Here is a 19810-nt window from a genome sequence, read left to right on the forward strand (position 1 = left end):
TGAATTCCAAGTTATACCAGTCAGTATTCATAAGAAGTCCCCCGTACCTTTTAGGTATGAGTTCATGTCTTGTGCTATTGGTGCCAGGAATTTGGCCACGTATTTGGAGACGTTCTTGTACAGGGAGCTACAAGATGAAACAATTGGCCTGCCCGGTGGATTTATGCAAGTTTTGTGGATTTTTGGTAAAAAATATATACATGGTGTTATTGGAAAATCCATTGTTAAAAACTTTTGTTTTTCATCGCTTAATAATCCTTTTTCATACCAAGCTTGTAGGTTTTCTTTTAGTTCCTTTATCATTCTCATGATTGGATTCGTCTCAATCCTGGAATAGTTGTTTTCATCATTTAGTTGTCTCATTGCTTCGTTTATATAATCTTTGGTATCCTTTATCACAATGTTTCCCCCCTTGTCGGCAGGTTTTATTGTGATTTTTAGTATTTTCCATTAATGGTTTTACAGCATGTCTTTCTTTAGTTGTTAAATTCTCCCTATTGTCAGTGTTCCTTACATTGATTAGTTTATCCACTTCTTCAGTCATAGCATCTGAAAATAGATAGATTTTATTTCCTGGTGACAACGTTGGATAATATCAGGATTTTTTCTTTAATCCGGTATCTGGTCTTTTATTTGTTTGAATATCCATTTGTTCCAGCATTTGTTCATCAAATATGATGTCGCCTTCTTGATCATATAGAATGTTAAACATGCATCTCAGATCCTGTAGTTGGTCTATTGAAATTGAAATGCCATCTTCATCAGTATTGGCGATGGTGTTCACATCATGGATAGTTTTCGGCTTGTTTGCATGAATTTTTGCCAGTTTCAACTTTCTGATGAATTTGTAGAGGTCTATTCGTACCTGTGTGTGAACAAAATGTGATTCCGAACAAAAAAATAGTCCTTTATTTAAAACTGTCTTTTCCTCTTCTGATAATTGATATTGTGAAAGATTAATGATTAAGTTTGTTACTTCTTGTTGCGGTTAATCAGCCAAGATTCTTGTATGCAGTCTTCCTCCCTAAGTTTCTTTATGCACTCCAGAACGAGTATTATCCTTTGCCGAATAAGACCCTGAATAAAATCCACGCGGACCTGCGCGCCTTCCTGTGGCTGGGGAAACAGCCGAGAGTGGCGCTTTCCACCCTACAGCGCCATCAGTACAGTGGGGGGATTTCACTCCCCAACCTAGAGGCGTACTACTGGGTGGAACATCTCGCCCCGATCAATGAATGGCTGCACGCGGCAGCTGACCACCCTACATACGCCTTGGAAAGGTCTAAATGGTCGAGCAAGACTATACTACACTATCTCTATGGGGAAACGATGGGACGACACTTCCGCCCGGCCACCAGGATTACGTTAACGCAGTGGTTCCCAAACTTTATTGACCCGTGGCTCCCTTGACCTAATCGGCAGTTGGCCGTGGCTCCCCACAATTTTTTTTTTTTCCGGTGGACGGGATGCAAGCCCGACATCGGGAGTACTTCCGATTGTCTTCCTTAAAGTAATTGAGACACAATGAAGGTATTATAATGATATTAGTAACAAAATAAGAAGATAAGTTGTTTAATAAAAACTTGTTAAGTGAGAAACAATACAAGACTTTTTTGGACCACACAACAGTAGTTTGAAAAAGATATTTTATTATACAGAAGTTTTTAATGACCAGGAAAAACAACAGAGTCCGAATTTACCTTGCAAATCCTAGTGAGATGGATGTGCTTGTTTTCCCTTACATAGCTCTTGATATCTCAGAGTTATTTTTGAGATCGCAACACGCATTTCCTTTTCAAGGTTAATTTTTGCCCTATATTTGGACTTTATTACTGCAACTGCTGAGAAACCAGCTTCACAAAGGTATGAAGTAGCAAACGGGATCAAAACATGCAGGGCTTTTTTGCTTATCATTGGGTATTCATCCCCAGCTTGGCACCAGAACTCAAACAGTGACTGAGAGTGGAACCTTGCTTTCAATGCTAAGTCACTTGCAACATCAATAAACTGTTCTACTTCCTCATTGTTGAGATGCTGAGGTATCTTAGCATTGAAAGGGTCGCTCACCCATTTTATTGGCTCCACTTCATCCTCTGGAAAATATTTGTCAAGGTAAAAACGCAGTTGAGACAAATACAGAACAAAAACTGTCTGCAGTTCCTCCTTTAACACCATTCCATTCTCCTGCAGAAACTGGTCCAATGAAGGAAACCATTTATAGTCACCCGTGCTTACACAGCTTTTCCAAAGGATCACCTTGTTCTTAAAGCCTGAAACTTTGCCTGACAGTTGCAAGATGTTAGTGTTATTGCCTTGCAAGGACTTGTTCAGTTCATTCAGTTTTTCAAATAGATCAGAAAGAAAACCCATTTGTATTAGAAAGTCTGCATCAATAAATTTGTCAGCAAAACAATGTTCATCATCATGTAAATATGAGTATATTTCATTCCTCAGCTCATACACTCTAAGCAGGGAATTACCAAGAGACAGCCACCTAGAGCTGCTGTAGAACAAGAGGCATGAGTGGTCGGCACCCATGTCCTCACACAGTTTAGCAAAAAATCGTGCTTTCATTGGTCTTGTTTTAATATGATTTATCACTTTGATTACTATTTTCAAAATACCATGCAGTTCTTCACTGAGGTTTCCTGCTGCCAGTGCTTCTCGGTGTATTATACAGTGTGTCCAAACAGCATTGGGCGCTTTAGATCGTATGCGAGCTTGAAGTCCTTGGTAGCATCCTGCCATTGAACGACCCCCATCTGTACAAACTCCAACACATCTCTCCCAATCAATTTGATTATGTTGCATAAAATCATCCACAACTACAAACAAGTCTTGACCTGTAGTTCCACCTTTGATTTCTTTACAGAACAACAAATCCTCAACAATTTGTTTTTCGTGAACAAACCGGACATAGCAAATAAGATGGGTGTCTTTGTGGTTGTCTGTTGCCTCATCCAACTGGAGTGCAAAGTCTTTTCCTCTTAGATTACAGATGAGCTGATCATTAATATCTTCAGCCATATCATTTATCCTCCGGCTGACAGTATTGTTAGAAAGAGGCACTTTCAGCAGCTGTTTACCCGCATCTTCGCCGACCATGTTTGTTACCATTTTAACAGCAGCAGGTAAAATCAGCTCTTCTGCAATTGTGTGGGGGTTTTTTACTCTGTGCAACTAGATAGGCCACTTGATATGAGGACAGGAGGGCATTACTATTCATTTTGGTTTGTTTAGAGAATATGGACTTTTGTAGTTTGGCTTCTGCAACTTTTCTTACAAAAAATTCCCTTGGCTTTCCGACCATATTTGGGTGAAGACTTTCAAGATGCCGCTTAAGTTTACTTGGAAGCATGGATTCCAGAGCCAAAACTTTTAAACAGATTGCACATTGAGGACGGTCCTCATTATTAACCTGAACACACGTGAAACCATAATCCAGATACCCGTCATCATACTTTCTGTACTTGGCCTTTCGTTTCCCGTCATCTTTGTCAGAAGAACCTCCAACTTCCTGTGCGCAGATGAACTTGAAATTAGAAATCTCTTCATTGTCAATCAGAAAGATGGAAATCAGTTCCACCTGTCTGAATTATTCAGATGGAGGGGTCTTTCTATCTGTAAAGATCCTGGTCTTCTTTTCTTTTCCTTTGCTCAAGTATTTCCAGGTTTCTTCCGGGTCTCATCCAGTCTCCACGGTATAATAAGTCTGAAGTACAAAACATCCAGGTAAGACAAGTATAAGAAGAACAAAAGTGATCCTCTTTGTAATGATGGATCTATTATTGATGTCAATTTCCAATAGCAGCACGTGATGATGATGACCATTTGGATAAATTATTCTTATTGGTACCCCACACAGACAGAAAGAGCATTCAGTTTTGTAATGAAATCTAAGATGGCACATTTTTGCAAAGAATGAAGAAAGCCAAATTGAAGCTAATGTGTACATCAGACTGATTTGTAACACCAAAGACCACACTTCAACAATTCCTGGGCCCAGCCAAGGACATATCACAGTAGTACAGAGTACGCTATAGAACGGACATATAGTTTCTAATCCAAATCAGTCTAGAGATAACAGCACTACCTGTATCAACTTTGGTGAAAGACTACAGCAACTTTGAAAGTAAGCATACTGCATTTACCAGGATGCAATGGGATGAACTCTGCTGGGACGAAAGGCAAATGCTGCAAAGCACAAATAATTTCTGCAAAAGCTAAACAGGCAAAACCAATTTTGTCTACATGTGTTCGGGAGCCACCACCCCTTCCCAGGCCTTTAAAACTGACCTCAAAGTTCGCCTCCTTCAAAGACGCTTCCAAATGTAACTCACACCCTCTCTATTATCCTAAGGAAGACCTTCAAGTACAGAAAATTATTTTCTCCATGACTGTGGAAGTGCCTTCCCAGTGTGTTCTTGTGGTTTGAGTGTCTGCCATTTATTGCAGTATTATCCTTCTACCTGTGTTTGGTACTCTTTTGTAACATGCATACGTCACTTTTCTCTTGTAACACTGTTTGCTACCGCTTACATTTTGTTTGCTTTGGATACTTGCACAAGTGCCACCATTGCCTACATAACGTTTGTTCTTGTGCTTGAGTGTCTGCCATTATTGCAGTATTATACCTCTAATTGTAGTTTGTACGTTTTTGTAACTTGCACACATGTCACTTTTCCCCCCTGTAATGTACCTTTTGCTACCTCTTGTATTTTGTTTGCTCATATTACTGCTTCATGTAACTTAACGTTTGCTTTTGTAATTTGGTCAGTTGTAATTTTCTCATGTATCCCAACAGTCAGCTCAGGTCTGCCTCTCTTAGGAAGGTTGAGATGCCTACATTTTGAAAAGGCAGGTGAGGGGGCAGTCCTTTCTAGTTGTCGCTAACTATTCACATTGCAAGTCTTTCCTTCCATGCTGCCGTTTGCAAGCAGTTGAAAACCTGGCTCTTCTGTGATGGATAGGTCTGGTGTCCTGCCTTGCAGTCATTCTTACTCTTTGCTAGCGCTTTGACGCACTTGGGTGTAACACGCTCTATAAATTCTCAAAATACAAATAAAAAATCTGTGCGGTGGCCTGCTTGGTGATACCTCCATCTCCTTTAACCTTACTGTGTCCACATAAAAGGCAAAACCTTGGGTTGCTAGCAGAAAAGCTGCAGGTGCCCCTACCGTTCCATTCTTAAATAAATACATTTCCCCAGTTCAGAGACCCACCCACCCATCAACTTTGAAGAGTTCAGTTGAGACATAAAAACATAATTGATTCAAGAGTAGCCATCAATAAACAAGGTCATATTCAAAAGCAACATGATCGGTCGGCCCCTTAATTTATCTCCACGGTTCTGTATTTGTTCTAGATTTTGAGTAATATGATACTGCCTGTGGTCCAAGTCCATATGCCTGTAATTACAGCCTATTCCCGTCATTTTAGGAGTTGGACTGTTGCATTTATTCTAACGGACATATTCGTTAAATATGTAACCATAACGCCACACATACAATAAAAAAATCCCCTCGTTGCACGAGCAGGCCATAGAACCAAAACAACGCAGGTAAAAAGAAAATAATTTAAACACAGCAAGCACAGGATGTACATTAAAATATAAACATATGTGACACATTTACGGCTAAAGAACTTCCTGCCAGGGTCTGAGAAGAAGGGAACAATCAGACAGCTTACTTACCGATTTGAAAAGGGTCCTACGGGGCGAGGCACGGCAGGGCAGGGCACAACACGGGGGCCACCAGGAATGATTCCGTCGACGCTCCAAAGCAGGGGCAACACGGGGGCCACCAGCAACGATTCCGCCGACGCTCCAAAGCAGGGGCAACACGGGGGGCACCAGCAATGATTCACCGACGCTCCAAAGCAGGGGCAACACGGGGGCCACAAGGAACGATTCGGCGACGCTCCAAAGCAGGGGCAACACGGGGGCCACAAGGAATGATTCGGCGACGCTCCAAAGCAGGGCGCAACACGATGGGCACCAGGAAACGTTGCAGCGACGCTCCAAAGCAGGGCACAAGACGGCGGGTCACCAGCGGGTTACCAGCTTAAGTACAAACACGTACGTGCGTGCGTACGTACACAGGAAGCGTATGGCGGCAAACCATCATCAAAGCGCTATTTTAAACACCCCCCCCCCGGCCTGCTATCAGTATGTCCCACTTCCTGTCCTGTGTGGCGTCGCGGCGCCCCTGGCTGCTAATCACGGCGCACCAGGGTGCCGCGGCGCACAGTTTGGGAACCGCAGCGTTAACGGCTTGGCATAGAGCGTCCAAAAGAATGGGGTGGGACAAAAGGCCCACTAGACAGACGCCACTGTAGTGCTGCAAATGGCTGGGAGAGTTTCATAAGCTGAAAGGCTTCAAAAGGTGGGACGACATCGGAATCTCCACAGTGGGGGACGTGATAGCAAGGGGAGACCTAAAAACCTTCCAGGCACTCCAAGACAAATTTGGCCTACTCAACACCCAACACTACAAATACGTTCAACTGAAACACGCATGGAGGGCACAACACATTACACTCTCAGACCTTCCAGAATATGCTCCACTAGAGGGTAGACTGCTGCAGGAACAGATAGGGAGGAGGGCGGTATCCCTCACATATAAAACCCTGACCAACAACATGCTAGGGGATTTGCAGAGCTTATGGGTCAAATGGGAGGCAGAAGTGGGTAGCATGGAGGATCTGGACTGGGAGCTCGCCCTCTTGCACCCACGGGAGGTGGCCATCAAGTCGAGGCTGCGTCTTATTCAATTTAAGGTACTGCACAGATCGTATTTTGACAGGGTGAGACTATTTAGAATGGGCAGATCACCGGACACGACATGCCTCAGATGCCGCCACCAGATTGCAGATTTCTTCCACATAATTTGGGGTTGTGCAGTCATTCAGGAATACTGGGGGGATGTGTTACTGGAACTGGGGGAGGTACTGGGGGCGGACATACCGCGAGACCCTAGGTTGGCACTGCTGGGCACGACCACTGAAGTAGACCTACCCCGTCCCCTGTGTATCTTTCTGGTGTTAGCGCTAGTAGTGGCAAAACGAGATATCGCGCGGCGCTGGGGGGCGCCTGAAAAACCAGACTTGGAGGAATGGAGACGAGGACTAGACCTGTACATGGCGGCGGAGAGGGTGACCTACAAAGCCAGGGGATGTCCCCAAAAGTTTCGGAGGGTGTGGGCTAAGTGGAGGCATTACCACGGACTAGAATGAGACATTGTGAACTGGTGACATGAGGCCCGTGAGACCCAGTTCGAGATAGACTGAACGCAGGGATGCCATGCTTGATAATTATATACGCTACTCCCCGGTTCCCACTCAAGGAACCGAGGGACCACTTGACCGGGGAAAGGGGAGACCAGGAGGTGGGTGATGGGAGGGAGGGGGTAGAGGCCTGCTGTTTAATAGACTTTTATGGTTTTTGTTTCTTTTTATGTTGCTGGTTCAAAAGCAAGAGTTCTATTGAGGGGTATTATGTTTCATAACATCAGAAAAGTTGCGTGATTGACGGCCAGAGCGGAATGTTGACGCTCTACCGTATGCAGATACTTTGCCTTTGTGATCCTTCTAAAGCAACAATAAAAAAAAAGTTTAAAAAAAAAAGATTCTTGTATGCAGATTATATCCGCCTCCTCCAAAAAAGTCACTGCAGCTTGGTTATATAACAGCTTTTTGAAACCTGCAACGTTCCAAGTCCTGATTTTCAGTGTCTTTATGGTTCCTGCTTTGTTTAAGAAATTCACCTGCTCATTAGACGTGTTTTGGTGTGCGTGACCTGTGTCTTCAGGGAGGTGCCTGTTAGGAACGGGGGTTTAATACTAGTGGCAGCCAGGACCAGTCCTTGTTTGCGCAACCCCTCGATACGCATGAGCGTTTTCCTTGACTCAAGTTTGCAGTTATCTTGATTGGAGTGACATTAATTAGGCCTGTGTTCATACAGCCCTTGGACCCTTGGAGAATTAACGCTGCGTCTTGGGCGTGGTCAGGGGAAGCGTTCGAGCGTGGATGCCCCCCAGCGTGCTGTTCATGAGTTTCCAAGTAGCAGAGTGAATGATGAGCTTTTAATATTGAAGGGTAGTTTTGTACTGGCTGCAGCTTTATTTTTATGCCCCAGTTTTCCAATAGCGTTTGTTGGCTCTTTAGTGTCTACGTTACAATCAACAAAAGAGTGCCCACACAGGGATAGTAGTGTCCAGCACAGAGAAGAAAAGAAAATCAAATCAACCTGAGTAAGAATTTCTCAGGGATTTCTTGGAAGCCCTCACTCACCACCCTGGGTGGTGACATGCTTCATCATCGGGCCCACCAGGAGAAGCCGAATGCCTCCCTGGTGTGCTGCAACACCAGGTTACTGCGGAGCGGAATTTTTTTGTGACAAAGTGTATGAAAAAAGTGAGTTTAAAAAATACCAGACAGCTTTACCAAACAAAAAACTTTATTCCGTGGTTAGCTGGGTATTGGGTAAAAGGTATGTGCAGGGAAATATACCAACTAATGTGTTGGGTGTTTTCCCCTTTTAAATTACAACGGGGTCAACATGTTTCTGCCCTTTAAGTGTATGGATATTACTGGGCATTCGTCAGGACCATGTAATTCTGTACCTCGGTGGTGTAGGCGCGCTAAGGCCCACCCTAGCCAGAGGACGTGACAGTTAAAAAACAGAATTATGTGTCAAAAAAGTGCAAAAAAACAAACCAGAAAAAGGGGTTTGAACAATTTTGATGAACCTGTGGTCTGAAAGAAATGACAAACACACATGAAAGACAATACAAACAATGTTAATGAATGGACTGGAGCATCTTTTTGCTAATACTGATGTCAAAGTTCTGTGCTTGGACTAAGGAGAAAAAACGCGTGCCCAAGGTGGAAAATAGAGGTATTTTAAGCCTGAAACGGTGGGGGCCAGGCTGTCTCAGGGCATGCAGTTTTTTTAGAGCAAAAAGGACGATCGCAAAGCAGACTTCATGCCATTCGTGCTGGTGCGATCAATGCGCCCAAATGGAGGGCTGGTGTCTATGTTGGACCCTAGCGGTTCAACCCATTTTTAAGAAATAAATAAACTTAAAATGAATAAAAATGGCGAGATTCTCACTTGTGTATTAAAAGATCCACACTTCATGGGTCTCGGGAGGGGGGTGGTGGCGATAATGGCACACCCTACAAAGGTAAATAAAGGAACACAAAACTACTTAGCGATTGGAATGATGTAAAGGTTACTTAGCTGAGCGTGGGGCAGGATGGCGCCTGATGGTCAAAACAGAAAGATTCTTACGCCCGCAACGCCAAACACCCGCTAGGCACCTAACGCTCTCCTCGAACCGGACCCCGTGGATGGATGTCCGGAGATCAAATGGCATTGAAATACTCTCTCCGTGGTAAAGCGCGCGGTGGAGGGCGTAGCTTTGGGCGGAGGTAGGCATGCCAGGGGGTGTGTGTATGCCCAATCACAGTGGAGGACAGAAGCGAGGCTTGGGATGCAAGCCCTAGCGTTGTTGTGGAGACTTTAGAGGGTGTGACATAACGCATGCGCCTCAGTAGCCCAACAGAGTTAAGGATCAGACCGAGGCTTGTGATACAAACACTTGCGTTGTCATGGTGAGTGATTAGATCATTCCTTGCGGTGACAGAAGGCTCGTTCGTCAGGTGACGAAGAGTCTGATAGAATCGAAAGGTAAAGTGGACAGTTATATTTCCGATTCTAGATAGACAGAGCAGGAGAAACAGAGCAGGAACAGCGAGACCAGAACTCTGGCGGCAGTAAGTGGTATAGTTCACATAAGTGACGGTGAGCAAAGGGTCATTGGGTCTGGCGATAACCTCGAGAAACATGAAGAGGTTAGCTATCAGGACTGAGGTAGGCTTATCGCTTGAGAACAGAGGACCAAGGAATCTGGTCATTAAGCCCATTGATGTGGGTACCCAGTCTATACACCCAACGTTGCTCTTTTTTGAAGAGAATATTGGTGGTATTTCTTTCCGCGGTAACTTGCTCGATTATTGTCCACCGTAGATCATTGGGCGTGTGGTGTTGTTGAAGAAAATTTTCACTCATTTTGGTTGCTGACTTTTGGCACCTGATGTTGCTGCGGTGCTCGCAAATACTTTGTTTAATTTTGCGAGTTGTCATCCCTATATATCTTTTCTGGCAGGGACACGTCACCATGTAGACGGCATTGGTCGAATTACAATTAGTATGGCTCTTCTGTGTCCATATCTTTCCTGTTTCGAGTGAAAGTTGTTTCGTGTGCGTAGTAAGATGGCATACGCTACAGTTGGCACAAGGGAAGTGTCCTGTCACGGGGAGCAGGCCCCATGCATCTGTGATCGACCTTATAGTTCCGGAGGCAGAGGTATCGACCTTCGGGTGTGTGTGGACCAGAGAGTCTTTTAAACTTGTGCTTTTTTGAAAGAAAAAAGGGGTTTTTCCCAGGTTCTTTTGTTGCTGGTTAGGATTTTCCAATGTTTGTTCACTGATTTTTTCATTGCATCTGAGATAGAGCTGTAGGTGGTCACGCAGGTTAGGGGTATTTCAGATGGTTCCCTGGTGTTTTCTTCCAGCAAAGCCTCTCGTGGTTGGTTTCTAGCACGTTTGTTCCCTTTTTCCAAGATCTTTTTGGGGTAGCCACGTATTTGTAATCTTTTGGTAAGATCAGAGGCTTGGGATTTGTAGTCCTTGATGTCTGTGCAATTTCTCCGTATTCGGAGATATTGGCCGTACGGCAGGTTTTCCCTTAAAGGTCTAGGGTGAAAGCTTGAGAAGTCTAGGAGGTTATTTTTAGCCGTGGGTTTGTAGTTGGTAGTTGTTTTCAAAACTGTCCCACTTACAGTGATGTTAACATCAAGAAATACGACTGTTTCTTTGCTGAAGTGATTGGTAAACTTCAGGTAGGGATCTCGGGTGTTTATCCAGGTCAGGAATGTTTTCAGATTATCTTCTCCGCCTTTCCAGATTAGCAGTATATCATCAATATACCTTTTCCATAAGGTAATTGAAGAATGAAAGGGGTTGTCATTGGGCAGGATATTTTTCTCTTCAAAGTCATAGACATAAAGTCCAGCTATGCTGGGAGCAAAAGTACTGCCCATTGATGTTCCAGTACTTTGCAGGTAAAGCTCACCTTGGTATTCGAAATAATTTTCTTTAACCTGCTATATAGGGATGACAACTCGCAAAATTAAACAAAGGATTTGCGAGCACCGCAGCAACATCAGGTGTCAAAAGTCAGCAACCAAAATGAGTGAACATTTTCTTCAACAACACCACACGCCCAATGATCTACGGTGGACAATAATCGAGCAAGTTACCGCGGAAAGAAATACCACCAATATTCTCTTCGAAAAAGAGCAACGTTGGGTGTATAGACTGGGTACCCACATCAATGGGCTTAATGACCAGATTCCTTGGTCCTCTGTTCTCAAGCGATAAGCCTACCTCAGTCCTGATAGCTAACCTCTTCATGTTTCTCGAGGTTATCGCCAGACCCAATGACCCTTTGCTCACCGTCACTTATGTGAACTATACCACTTACTGCCGCCAGAGTTCTGGTCTCGCTGTTCCTGCTCTGTTTCTCCTGCTCTGTCTATCTAGAATCGGAAATATAACTGTCCACTTTACCTTTCGATTCTATCAGACTCTTCGTCACCTGACGAATGAGCCTTCTGTCACCGCAAGGAATGATCTAATCACTCACCATGACAACGCGAGTGTTTGTATCACAAGCCTCGGTCTGATCCTTAACTCTGTTGGGCTACTGAGGCGCATGCGTTATGTCACACCCTCTAAAGTCTCCACAACAACGCGAGGGCTTGCATCTCAAGCCTCGCTTCTGTCCTCCACTGTGATTGGGCATACACACACCCCCTGGCACGCCTACCTCCGCCCAAAGCTACGCCCTCCGCCGCGCGCTTTACCACGGAGAGAGTATTTCAATGCCATTCGATCTCCGGACATCCATCCACGGGGTCCGGTTCGAGGAGAGCGTTAGGTGCCTAGCGGGTGTTTGGCGTTGCGGGCGTAAGAATCTTTCTGTTTTGACCATCAGGCGCCATCCTGCCCCACGCTCAGCTAAGTGACCTTTACATCATTCCAATCGCTAAGTAGTTTTGTGTTCCTTTATTTACCTTTGTAGGGTGTGCCATTGTCGCCACCACCCCCCTCCTGAGACCCATGAAGTGTGGATCTTTTAATACACAAGTGAGAATCTCGCCATTTTTATTCATTTTAAGTTTATTTATTTGTTAAAAATGGGTTGAACCGCTAAGGTCCAACATAGACACCAGCCCTCCATTTGGGCGCATTGATCGCACCAGCACGAATGGCATGAAGTCTGCTTTGCGATCGTCCTTTTTGCTCTAAAAAACTGCATGCCCTGAGACAGCCTGGCCCCCACCGTTTCAGGCTTAAAATACCTCTATTTTCCACCTCGGGCACGCGTTTTTTCTCCTTAATCCATGCACAGAACTTTGACATCAGTATTAGCAAAAAGACGCTCCAGTCCATTCACTAACATTGTTTGTATTGTCTTTCATGTGTGTTTGTCATTTCTTTCAGACCACATGTTCATCAAAATTGTTCGAACCCCTTTTTCTGGTTTGTTTTTTTGCACTTTTTTGACACATAATTCTGTTTTTTAACTGTCACATCCTCTGGCTAGGGTGGGCCTTAGCGCGCCTACACCACCGAGGTACATAATTACATGGTCCCGACGAATGCCCAGTAATATCCATACACTTAAAGGGCAGAAACATGTTGACCCCGTTGTAATTTAAAAGGGGAAAACACCCAACACATTAGTTGGTATATTTCCCTGCACATACCTTTTAACCAATACCCAGCTAACCACGGAATAAAGTTTTTTGTTTGGTAAAGCTGTCTGGTATTTTTTAAACTCACTTTTTTCATACACTTTGCCACAAAAAAATCCCGCTCCACAGTAACCTGGCGTTGCAGCACACCAGGGAGGCATTCAGCTTCTCCTGGTGGGCCCGATGATGAAGCATGTCACCACCCAGGGTGGTGAGTGAGGGCTTCCAAGAAATCCCTGAGAAATTCTTACTCAGGTTGATTTGATTTTCTTTTCTTCTCTGTGCTGGACACTACTATCCCTGTGTGGGCACTCTTCTGTTGATTGTAACTATTACCTGGGGGACCGAGAGTGCCTCTTCCCTCTCTCTCTAGTTGTTGTTATATTTCTTTAGTGTCTCCACCATATGTGGGCTGATGAAAGTTCTCTCCGTGGTTTCATTTTTTTCCTCCGGGTCTGGCGGAAGGAAGGAGATGGACTCAATGTCTGTGGTTTTTGTCCCTTCCAGCCCTGGGATATTTGCGCAGAGTATCAAGAAGTGATCACTGTGTATCATTCCAAACGACCCTTATTGATGATTGGTTGTAAGTCAACCTTATAGACCAGCTATCCTAGTAGCATGGACAAGAGCAGTCTTTAGGCTAAACTCTAGAGGGCGTGTTAAGCCAGCTGTTATACCATCACATATACCCCTTGAACACCAAGTGAAAGGACACCACACAAGTTGTTATGAAAATAAAAGGATATTTATTTATAACAAGTCTACCCTGATCTCTTTATGAGTCAGGGAGCTAAGCACATGACAAAACTCCTAAGAAAATACTTTAAGTTGCACAATTTACACAAATGCCCGAGGGGCACGAAAAACCATATACTACAAAAGTGGAATGCGAAATACTAGCAGGTAAGTAACTAGATCCAGAGGCTTCAGGATCGCTAGGACTACACTACTGAACCTTCAGGTTAGGAGCAAGAGGCCTAGGGAGATCGGGTGCAGAGTGTTACTAGTATCTCGTAAAGTTACAGTTATCGGACGAATCCGACTAGATAGGCTGAAAACGAAAAAGGATCTGGACACTTAGCTAGTGAACCTACGTTGGAGCACCGAAATGCTCAGGTTACCAAGCCCAGGGGCTGCGGCTGCATAGGGTTCAAAAGACGTCGGGAATCCTCGTTACAGTCTATGGAGCCTGAAAGAAGAAGTTGCTGGCAGGCGACCAGTGATGATGTTCGGAGTGATCCAAGCCTGGATCGATGATGGAGACGACCTGAAAGCAGAGGGGACTCAGTTCTTAATCACTAGCCAGTGATTAGGTGGGCACCAGGATGGCACCGGATGAAGTCACCTCGACCAGGTGAGTGGGCGACGCTGGGCTCTGCAGGCTCTCGGACCAGGAGGCGTCGGCGACCAGGATGGAGGTGCGAGCTGTCCCACGAAGGTGTCTGCTGTCGGCGATGCTAGACCCAGGATTGGGGCAACAAACCTTGGCAAAGTCAAGCCCACACGGTGGACTCAAGATGGCGTCTGGAGTGGACCAGGAGGGTCCGGGGTGCTCCTCTTTTGGAGGGGAGCAAGGGCCAGTCTGGAGCAACCAGACCAGCGCTGGAAGTGTCGTGGTTCATCGTCAGGAGGGCTACAAGCCAGCAGGCAAGTGGCCGGACAACGCGGTGAGCAGCAAAGAGCAGAAGGGCCCCACGCAGATCTCGTGGATGCTGGGGGGATGGACTTCGGTGCTGGAGCTGCTCAGGGTTAGGGCTTCTCAAACCCCAAAGCACTCACTCGAGGATCCCTCGGCGGTCGTGCTGGATAAGCGTTGTGCAGTTTTGAAGATGGCCGGTCCCTTCAGGTCTCGTCACACCCACGAATCTCAGCTGGGCTGATGATGTAGGTAGAGGTCAGAGGTGCCAGGGAATCCGGGTCTCGTCGAGCTGGGCAGTCTTGATCCAGAGGATGGACTTGCAGCAAACCGCATGCGCTTAGATGGTGTCCGCTGGTGCAGGGTGGCTACTCCTTAGCCAAAAGGGAGAGTCTTCAGAAATGTTCAAGAGTTCTTTCGTGGAAAGTAGTCAAGATTCAGAATTATCTAATTTGGGAAGGGGGCCCACTCCTACCTTTATACTAAAGGAAGGGGCTGGCACGCGACTAGGTTCTGCCCATGGGTGGGACAGGAGGGGGGTGGTTACACCCCTCTCCCTTGTCCGGACTTTCCCCAGCTCAGGGGCTGGTGTGCCCCTGGAACTGGTTCAAACCGGCATATGCACAGTGAGCACTGGGGTGCCACTTGCAGTCACCTTCCTCTCAGCCCTGCCTACCTGGGATACACAAAACCCTGTTGGGGATGGTGCTAGCACCGCCCCTGACAGGAAACCCTTTGTCCAAGCTCTCCTCGCTGGGAGGACTCCCAGCAGCAGGAGGTCAGACTTGTGTCTGTGGTGGCAGCATCCATTTTGTGATGCTGAGGCTCGAGTTAACTTTAACCGGGGTTCACAGTTACATGCATGTCGTGTCCCTCTAGAAGGGTGGAATGCTAACCCCGTCGCCAGAATTGGCGAGGGGTAAGTATTCCAATTCGTATGACACCTTACTCGACATGGTTTGATAAAGCGATACCAAAGTTGGCAAATAACCGCTAGGATTATAATGCACTTAAGAGTATATGGTACGCGTTATCTTGGAACAGCTATTAGGACTTGGTTCTGCAAGTTGCAAATGGGCTCCGCTCATGCCAGAGCACCATCTCACATAATTCCAAGCACTCTGCCTTCAGGATTGTTAAGGCCTGCCATAGGAGTGACTGATAGGAATACATGCGTCCTTTTTAGGGTTAGATATAGGTATACTATATCTAAAGCAAGGGGTGATTACACCACCTTGCCCCAGCTGTCGTGCAGCCAGTTGTGTCAGATTTAGATGGCCAGCCAGGGGTGGCATAATACATGCTGCAGCCCCTGGTAGGCCCTGGGTACACCTATGCCCTGGGTACAGGGACTGATAAGGTGGCCCAGTACCAATTGGTAAATGCACCTAAGGTACACGTGTCAATTTAGAGAGAGAACAGCTAGGCTGTGGGTCTGATTAGCAGGCCCACAGCCAGGGAAAGTCGTAAACCAGTGAAGCAAAAAGCAAAAATCTGGGGTGATCATAGGATTGCAGACCCTACTCTCCTACAAGCCTGAATTAATCATTAAATGGGGTCTGGCAGATAAATGCGTACTTAATCTGCAAGAAGTATTTTGGGGTCTTGCGAAAGCAAGTCATCCTCAATAATTCGCTTTGCACTACACTTGTTATGCAAATGTCGCACATGTTCTTTTTAACTTTGTAATTGCAGTAAGGAGCGGCAGACAGTGGTGAAACGTAAGTCATGTGATTGATTGCTAATGCAGCGATAATGTTAATGCCGTGACTGATAATGTTTCCGTTAATTTGTTAAAGATTGTTGATTATACTTCACCTCGCAAACTTTATTTAATCAAACACGCGTGTGTTTGAGTCCAAAACGTACTTTTAAACTACCCTTTTTGTATTGTTATTATTTTTTGTAAGCAACGATTGCTTCCCCCTGCGTGTTCTTGCAAGGTCATCTGATTTGCTCGTATGTTAAAAACAGAAACTTTCTACACCTCTTTATCATTGGTTGTGAAGCATTGTAAGAAGACGTATTACTGACCAATCCCTTTCCTTGCGCAGACTTTCAAAAACATTTGATTGGCTGTTGTGTGGTTAACTCTACTTCACGGTCCTAATGTTGATTGGCTTGTTTTTTCTACGTGACATTACCATACCCTCACCATGTACGTAGCCCATTTTGTGACGCAGTTTATTTTACAATGCTTTTCAAAAACTAGTTGTGGTAGGGTGTTTTTAACATAAACTGTGTCCTCTGCTTACAAGTTTGTTCACTGTAAAGGTATTTAAAAATATTATTCTATTTTCTATTCTATCATAATTGTGCTGATTTTTCTCCTTTTGTGTGGAGTACTTTGTCCTTTCATTCAATGTATAATTCTTCAAACCATCCTTGAAAGAAAAACGCACAAGTTTTCTAAATATTTCATTGAGTCTTTTATATTCATCACATGGGTGAAATGCAAAATCTTTCATTCATTGGTATCACGCGTTGGACCACATTTTATTTTATTTTATCATAAGCACTCATTCCTTATGTTTACATTATATAAGTTTTACCCCATCATCTTTATTTAAGTGTTTGGGCTTTTTTTACTTTCAGATAAAGTAGAATAGAAGTGCTTTGACAAACACTCCCTCACTACTTCATCTTTCTTTTTTTATGTACACTTTATGTCATTATTACATTTTACAACCATATTTAAAATTTGAATCCATTATTAATTAGTATTTGAAGACACAATTAGATTTTTTTTTTTTCAAAAAAGTGCTTACGATGATAATCCTCCTGTTCTTCACGAGTGAAAATTGGTAAAAGCACTACTCAATATGAATATTTTTATCCCATTTTCACTGTAGAAGTTAAAGAGCATTTTCCTTTATTACAAAGTATTTCCTTTTTGCATCGATAGTGTATTTATAGTACATTTTTCAATCATTAAGAAATACTTGCATAAAAAAACCTATTATTTATTATTCTTTCAAATACTCTATTGAAAGTCATCCAACTCCACTTGAAGGATCATAAAGTTGAATGTAAATGAAAATATACATTAACAATATGATCCCTCTGTGGAAATGAAAGATAAACTCATCAAGATGATACCATTGTTCCTAATCATTACCTTGCACGTGGTAATTCCTTAATTAACCTATATTTCTTGTAAAGGTTCTTTAGTCAACTCGTTATTATATTCTATTTCAACTTAAACATACTTCATTTTCTAATCATTTAAATATGTTTGCTTTCGTTTTAAAAAATATCAAACATATACCCATTCACATAATTTACCTGTCTTCGATATTCTTTCCTTCCTCCGTCTAAATTCATCCAACTCCTCTGGAGGGGACATAATGTTTTATGTATTTTTAAATATACATTAACAATATGTTCCCTCTAAGAAAATGAAAGATATTCTCAAGATGCTTCTGCAGCCCCGAATCATTACCTTGCTCGTAGTTTTTCGCCTGTATTGATTCTCTGAAACAAAACTAATCATCCCACGGGTGTGGTTTATATACTTTTTGGTTACTTAACACTCTATGGGATCAATTATTTGCTTCTCCCACTTTTAACTCACGATTTTCAGTTGACAGGTGTTCTCATTTCCACTGTTTTAGTATGTCACATATTTATGTAAACGTGCCTCTTTCCATACTTTTTAACTTTTGTATAATTTCTAAAATGCTTTATTTAAACTCGTTTTTCTTATTAAAGCATTTCTATAGGTTACTTTTTTTAAATACGAGTATTAACATTCATTCCCCTTTTTTTCCGACTTATTATTCTAGTAACTTCCATTTTTTTAAAACTTTTTTTATTATTCTTCATTACCCTAAACCCCCATTTTCCCTGCCATCGATACTTTCTATTAAACTTTGAGTATTCTAATTTATATCCGAGTATTAATTGATTTAATTCCATTACTCCGAGTTTTAGTACATTTATTTATCTAATATTTTTAATCTTTCTTTATACACTGCAAGGGAAACTGTGATTTGGGAAAATTGAGAGAGAACAGATAACTCACATAAGTACATGTACTTTTGCAGTGAGTTAGGCTTTAGGGCATGTAGTGCTTGAAACTCCTATGCACTATGCATGTAGTAGTCTAACGACCTTCACACTTGTGTTTCAGGCCTACAATTCCCCAGTTAGTATCCTTACACTCCAGCAAACACTCTGTGACTGCTTTTACAATCCTATAGTGACAATTTCAGTAGCATGTAGTATTCCTTTCAGTGAAGTCCAAGGGATACTGTTATTTGTCTAGAATCACACTGTGAGTCAGTGTTCATTTGGGAAAATTGAGAGAGAATGATTTGGTTGGTTGATGTGTTTGCAGTTACATAAGTACATGTACTCTTGCAGTAAGCCAGGCTTTAGGGCCTATAGTGCTTCAAACTCCTATACATTATGCATGTAGTGGTGTAAACACTTTCACATTTGTGCTTCAGGCCTACAATTCCCCAGTCAATATCCATATACTCCAGCAAACACAGTGTGGCTGCTGTTGCAATCCCATAGTGACTCTTTCAGTACCATGTAGTAATTCATTCACTAAAGTAAAAGTCAAACAATTAAGAATTCACCCAGTGTCTTTCCTTATATTACTGTAATCATTTAGTCAGTAGGCATGTACTCATGCAGTGAGCCAGGCTTTCGGGAATGGAGTGCGTCAAAGTGCTATGCATCATGCATGTAGTGGTTTAATGACCTTCATATTTGTGCTTCAGGACTACAATTCCCCACTCACTATCCATACCAGGGGTCTCCAACCAGTAGCTTTTTTTTTTTATTCAAATCTTTTTTATTGAAGATAAAGTTGAAAATAAAGACAATACAATAAATCTTCCAAGGTACAGGTGGATAAAATGTTGGCACAATGACACTCACAATAATGAAAGTCAAAGTCAGAGAAAGAAGAGAGAAGAAAAGGAGGAGAGAGAAAGAGAGGAAAAAAGAGAAAAAAGAGAAAAGAGAAAGAGAGAGGACAGATGTATCCATAGATCAATAGCAATCGGTTTACCCAGACCTGGTTCGCAGTGCGTGCAACAGGAAGTATACAGTAAGCATACACAGTCAAACACACTAAATTCTATATAAATTCTATATAAACAAGCTGACCGTTGAGGTGTGCATCATGGGGGCTCAAAATGGGAGGATGACACATCTAGGGAGGACCTGAGTTTGTTGTTCGAAGGCTTCCAAGTGGCTGACTGTAGCGCAGGATTGTCCGCCCATCTTAAGAAGGAAAGCCATTCCAGCCACATTTTAAAGTTGACTTGAGTAAAAATTTTCCATTTATAAAGGATGACCTTGCACGCCAATGTCAACATGATATCAAGCAATTGT

At 43.4% G+C, this 19810-nt stretch overlaps 1 protein-coding gene across 1 annotated transcript; it reads right to left on the reverse strand.

Moving 5' to 3' along the window:
* Positions 1-595: 595 nt before the first annotated feature.
* Positions 596-3105, reverse strand: LOC147729753 (zinc finger BED domain-containing protein 5-like). The gene is made up of 2 exons (XM_086954026.1): positions 1834-3105; positions 596-865 (listed from the first exon to the last, which is right to left on the reverse strand). Exons 1-2 carry the CDS (start codon positions 3103-3105, stop codon positions 596-598), a joined length of 1542 nt encoding a protein of 513 aa, XP_086810152.1.
* Positions 3106-19810: the final 16705 nt, after the last annotated feature.

The sequence above is a fragment of the Lissotriton vulgaris genome, chromosome 2_1 (assembly GCF_964263255.1).
Source record: "Lissotriton vulgaris chromosome 2_1, aLisVul1.2, whole genome shotgun sequence".
Classification (NCBI taxonomy): domain Eukaryota; kingdom Metazoa; phylum Chordata; class Amphibia; order Caudata; family Salamandridae; genus Lissotriton; species Lissotriton vulgaris.

Bases quoted from the DNA above. Each gene is read 5' to 3' on its own strand.
- LOC147729753 (XM_086954026.1), bottom strand. From the start codon at position 3,105: ATGGTCGGCGAAGATGCGGGTAAACAGCTGCTGAAAGTGCCTCTTTCT. The intron at 866-1,833 runs GTAATAAAGTCC...GTTCACACACAG, and splicing joins CTGGTTTCTCAGCAGTTGCA to GTACGAATAGACCTCTACAA.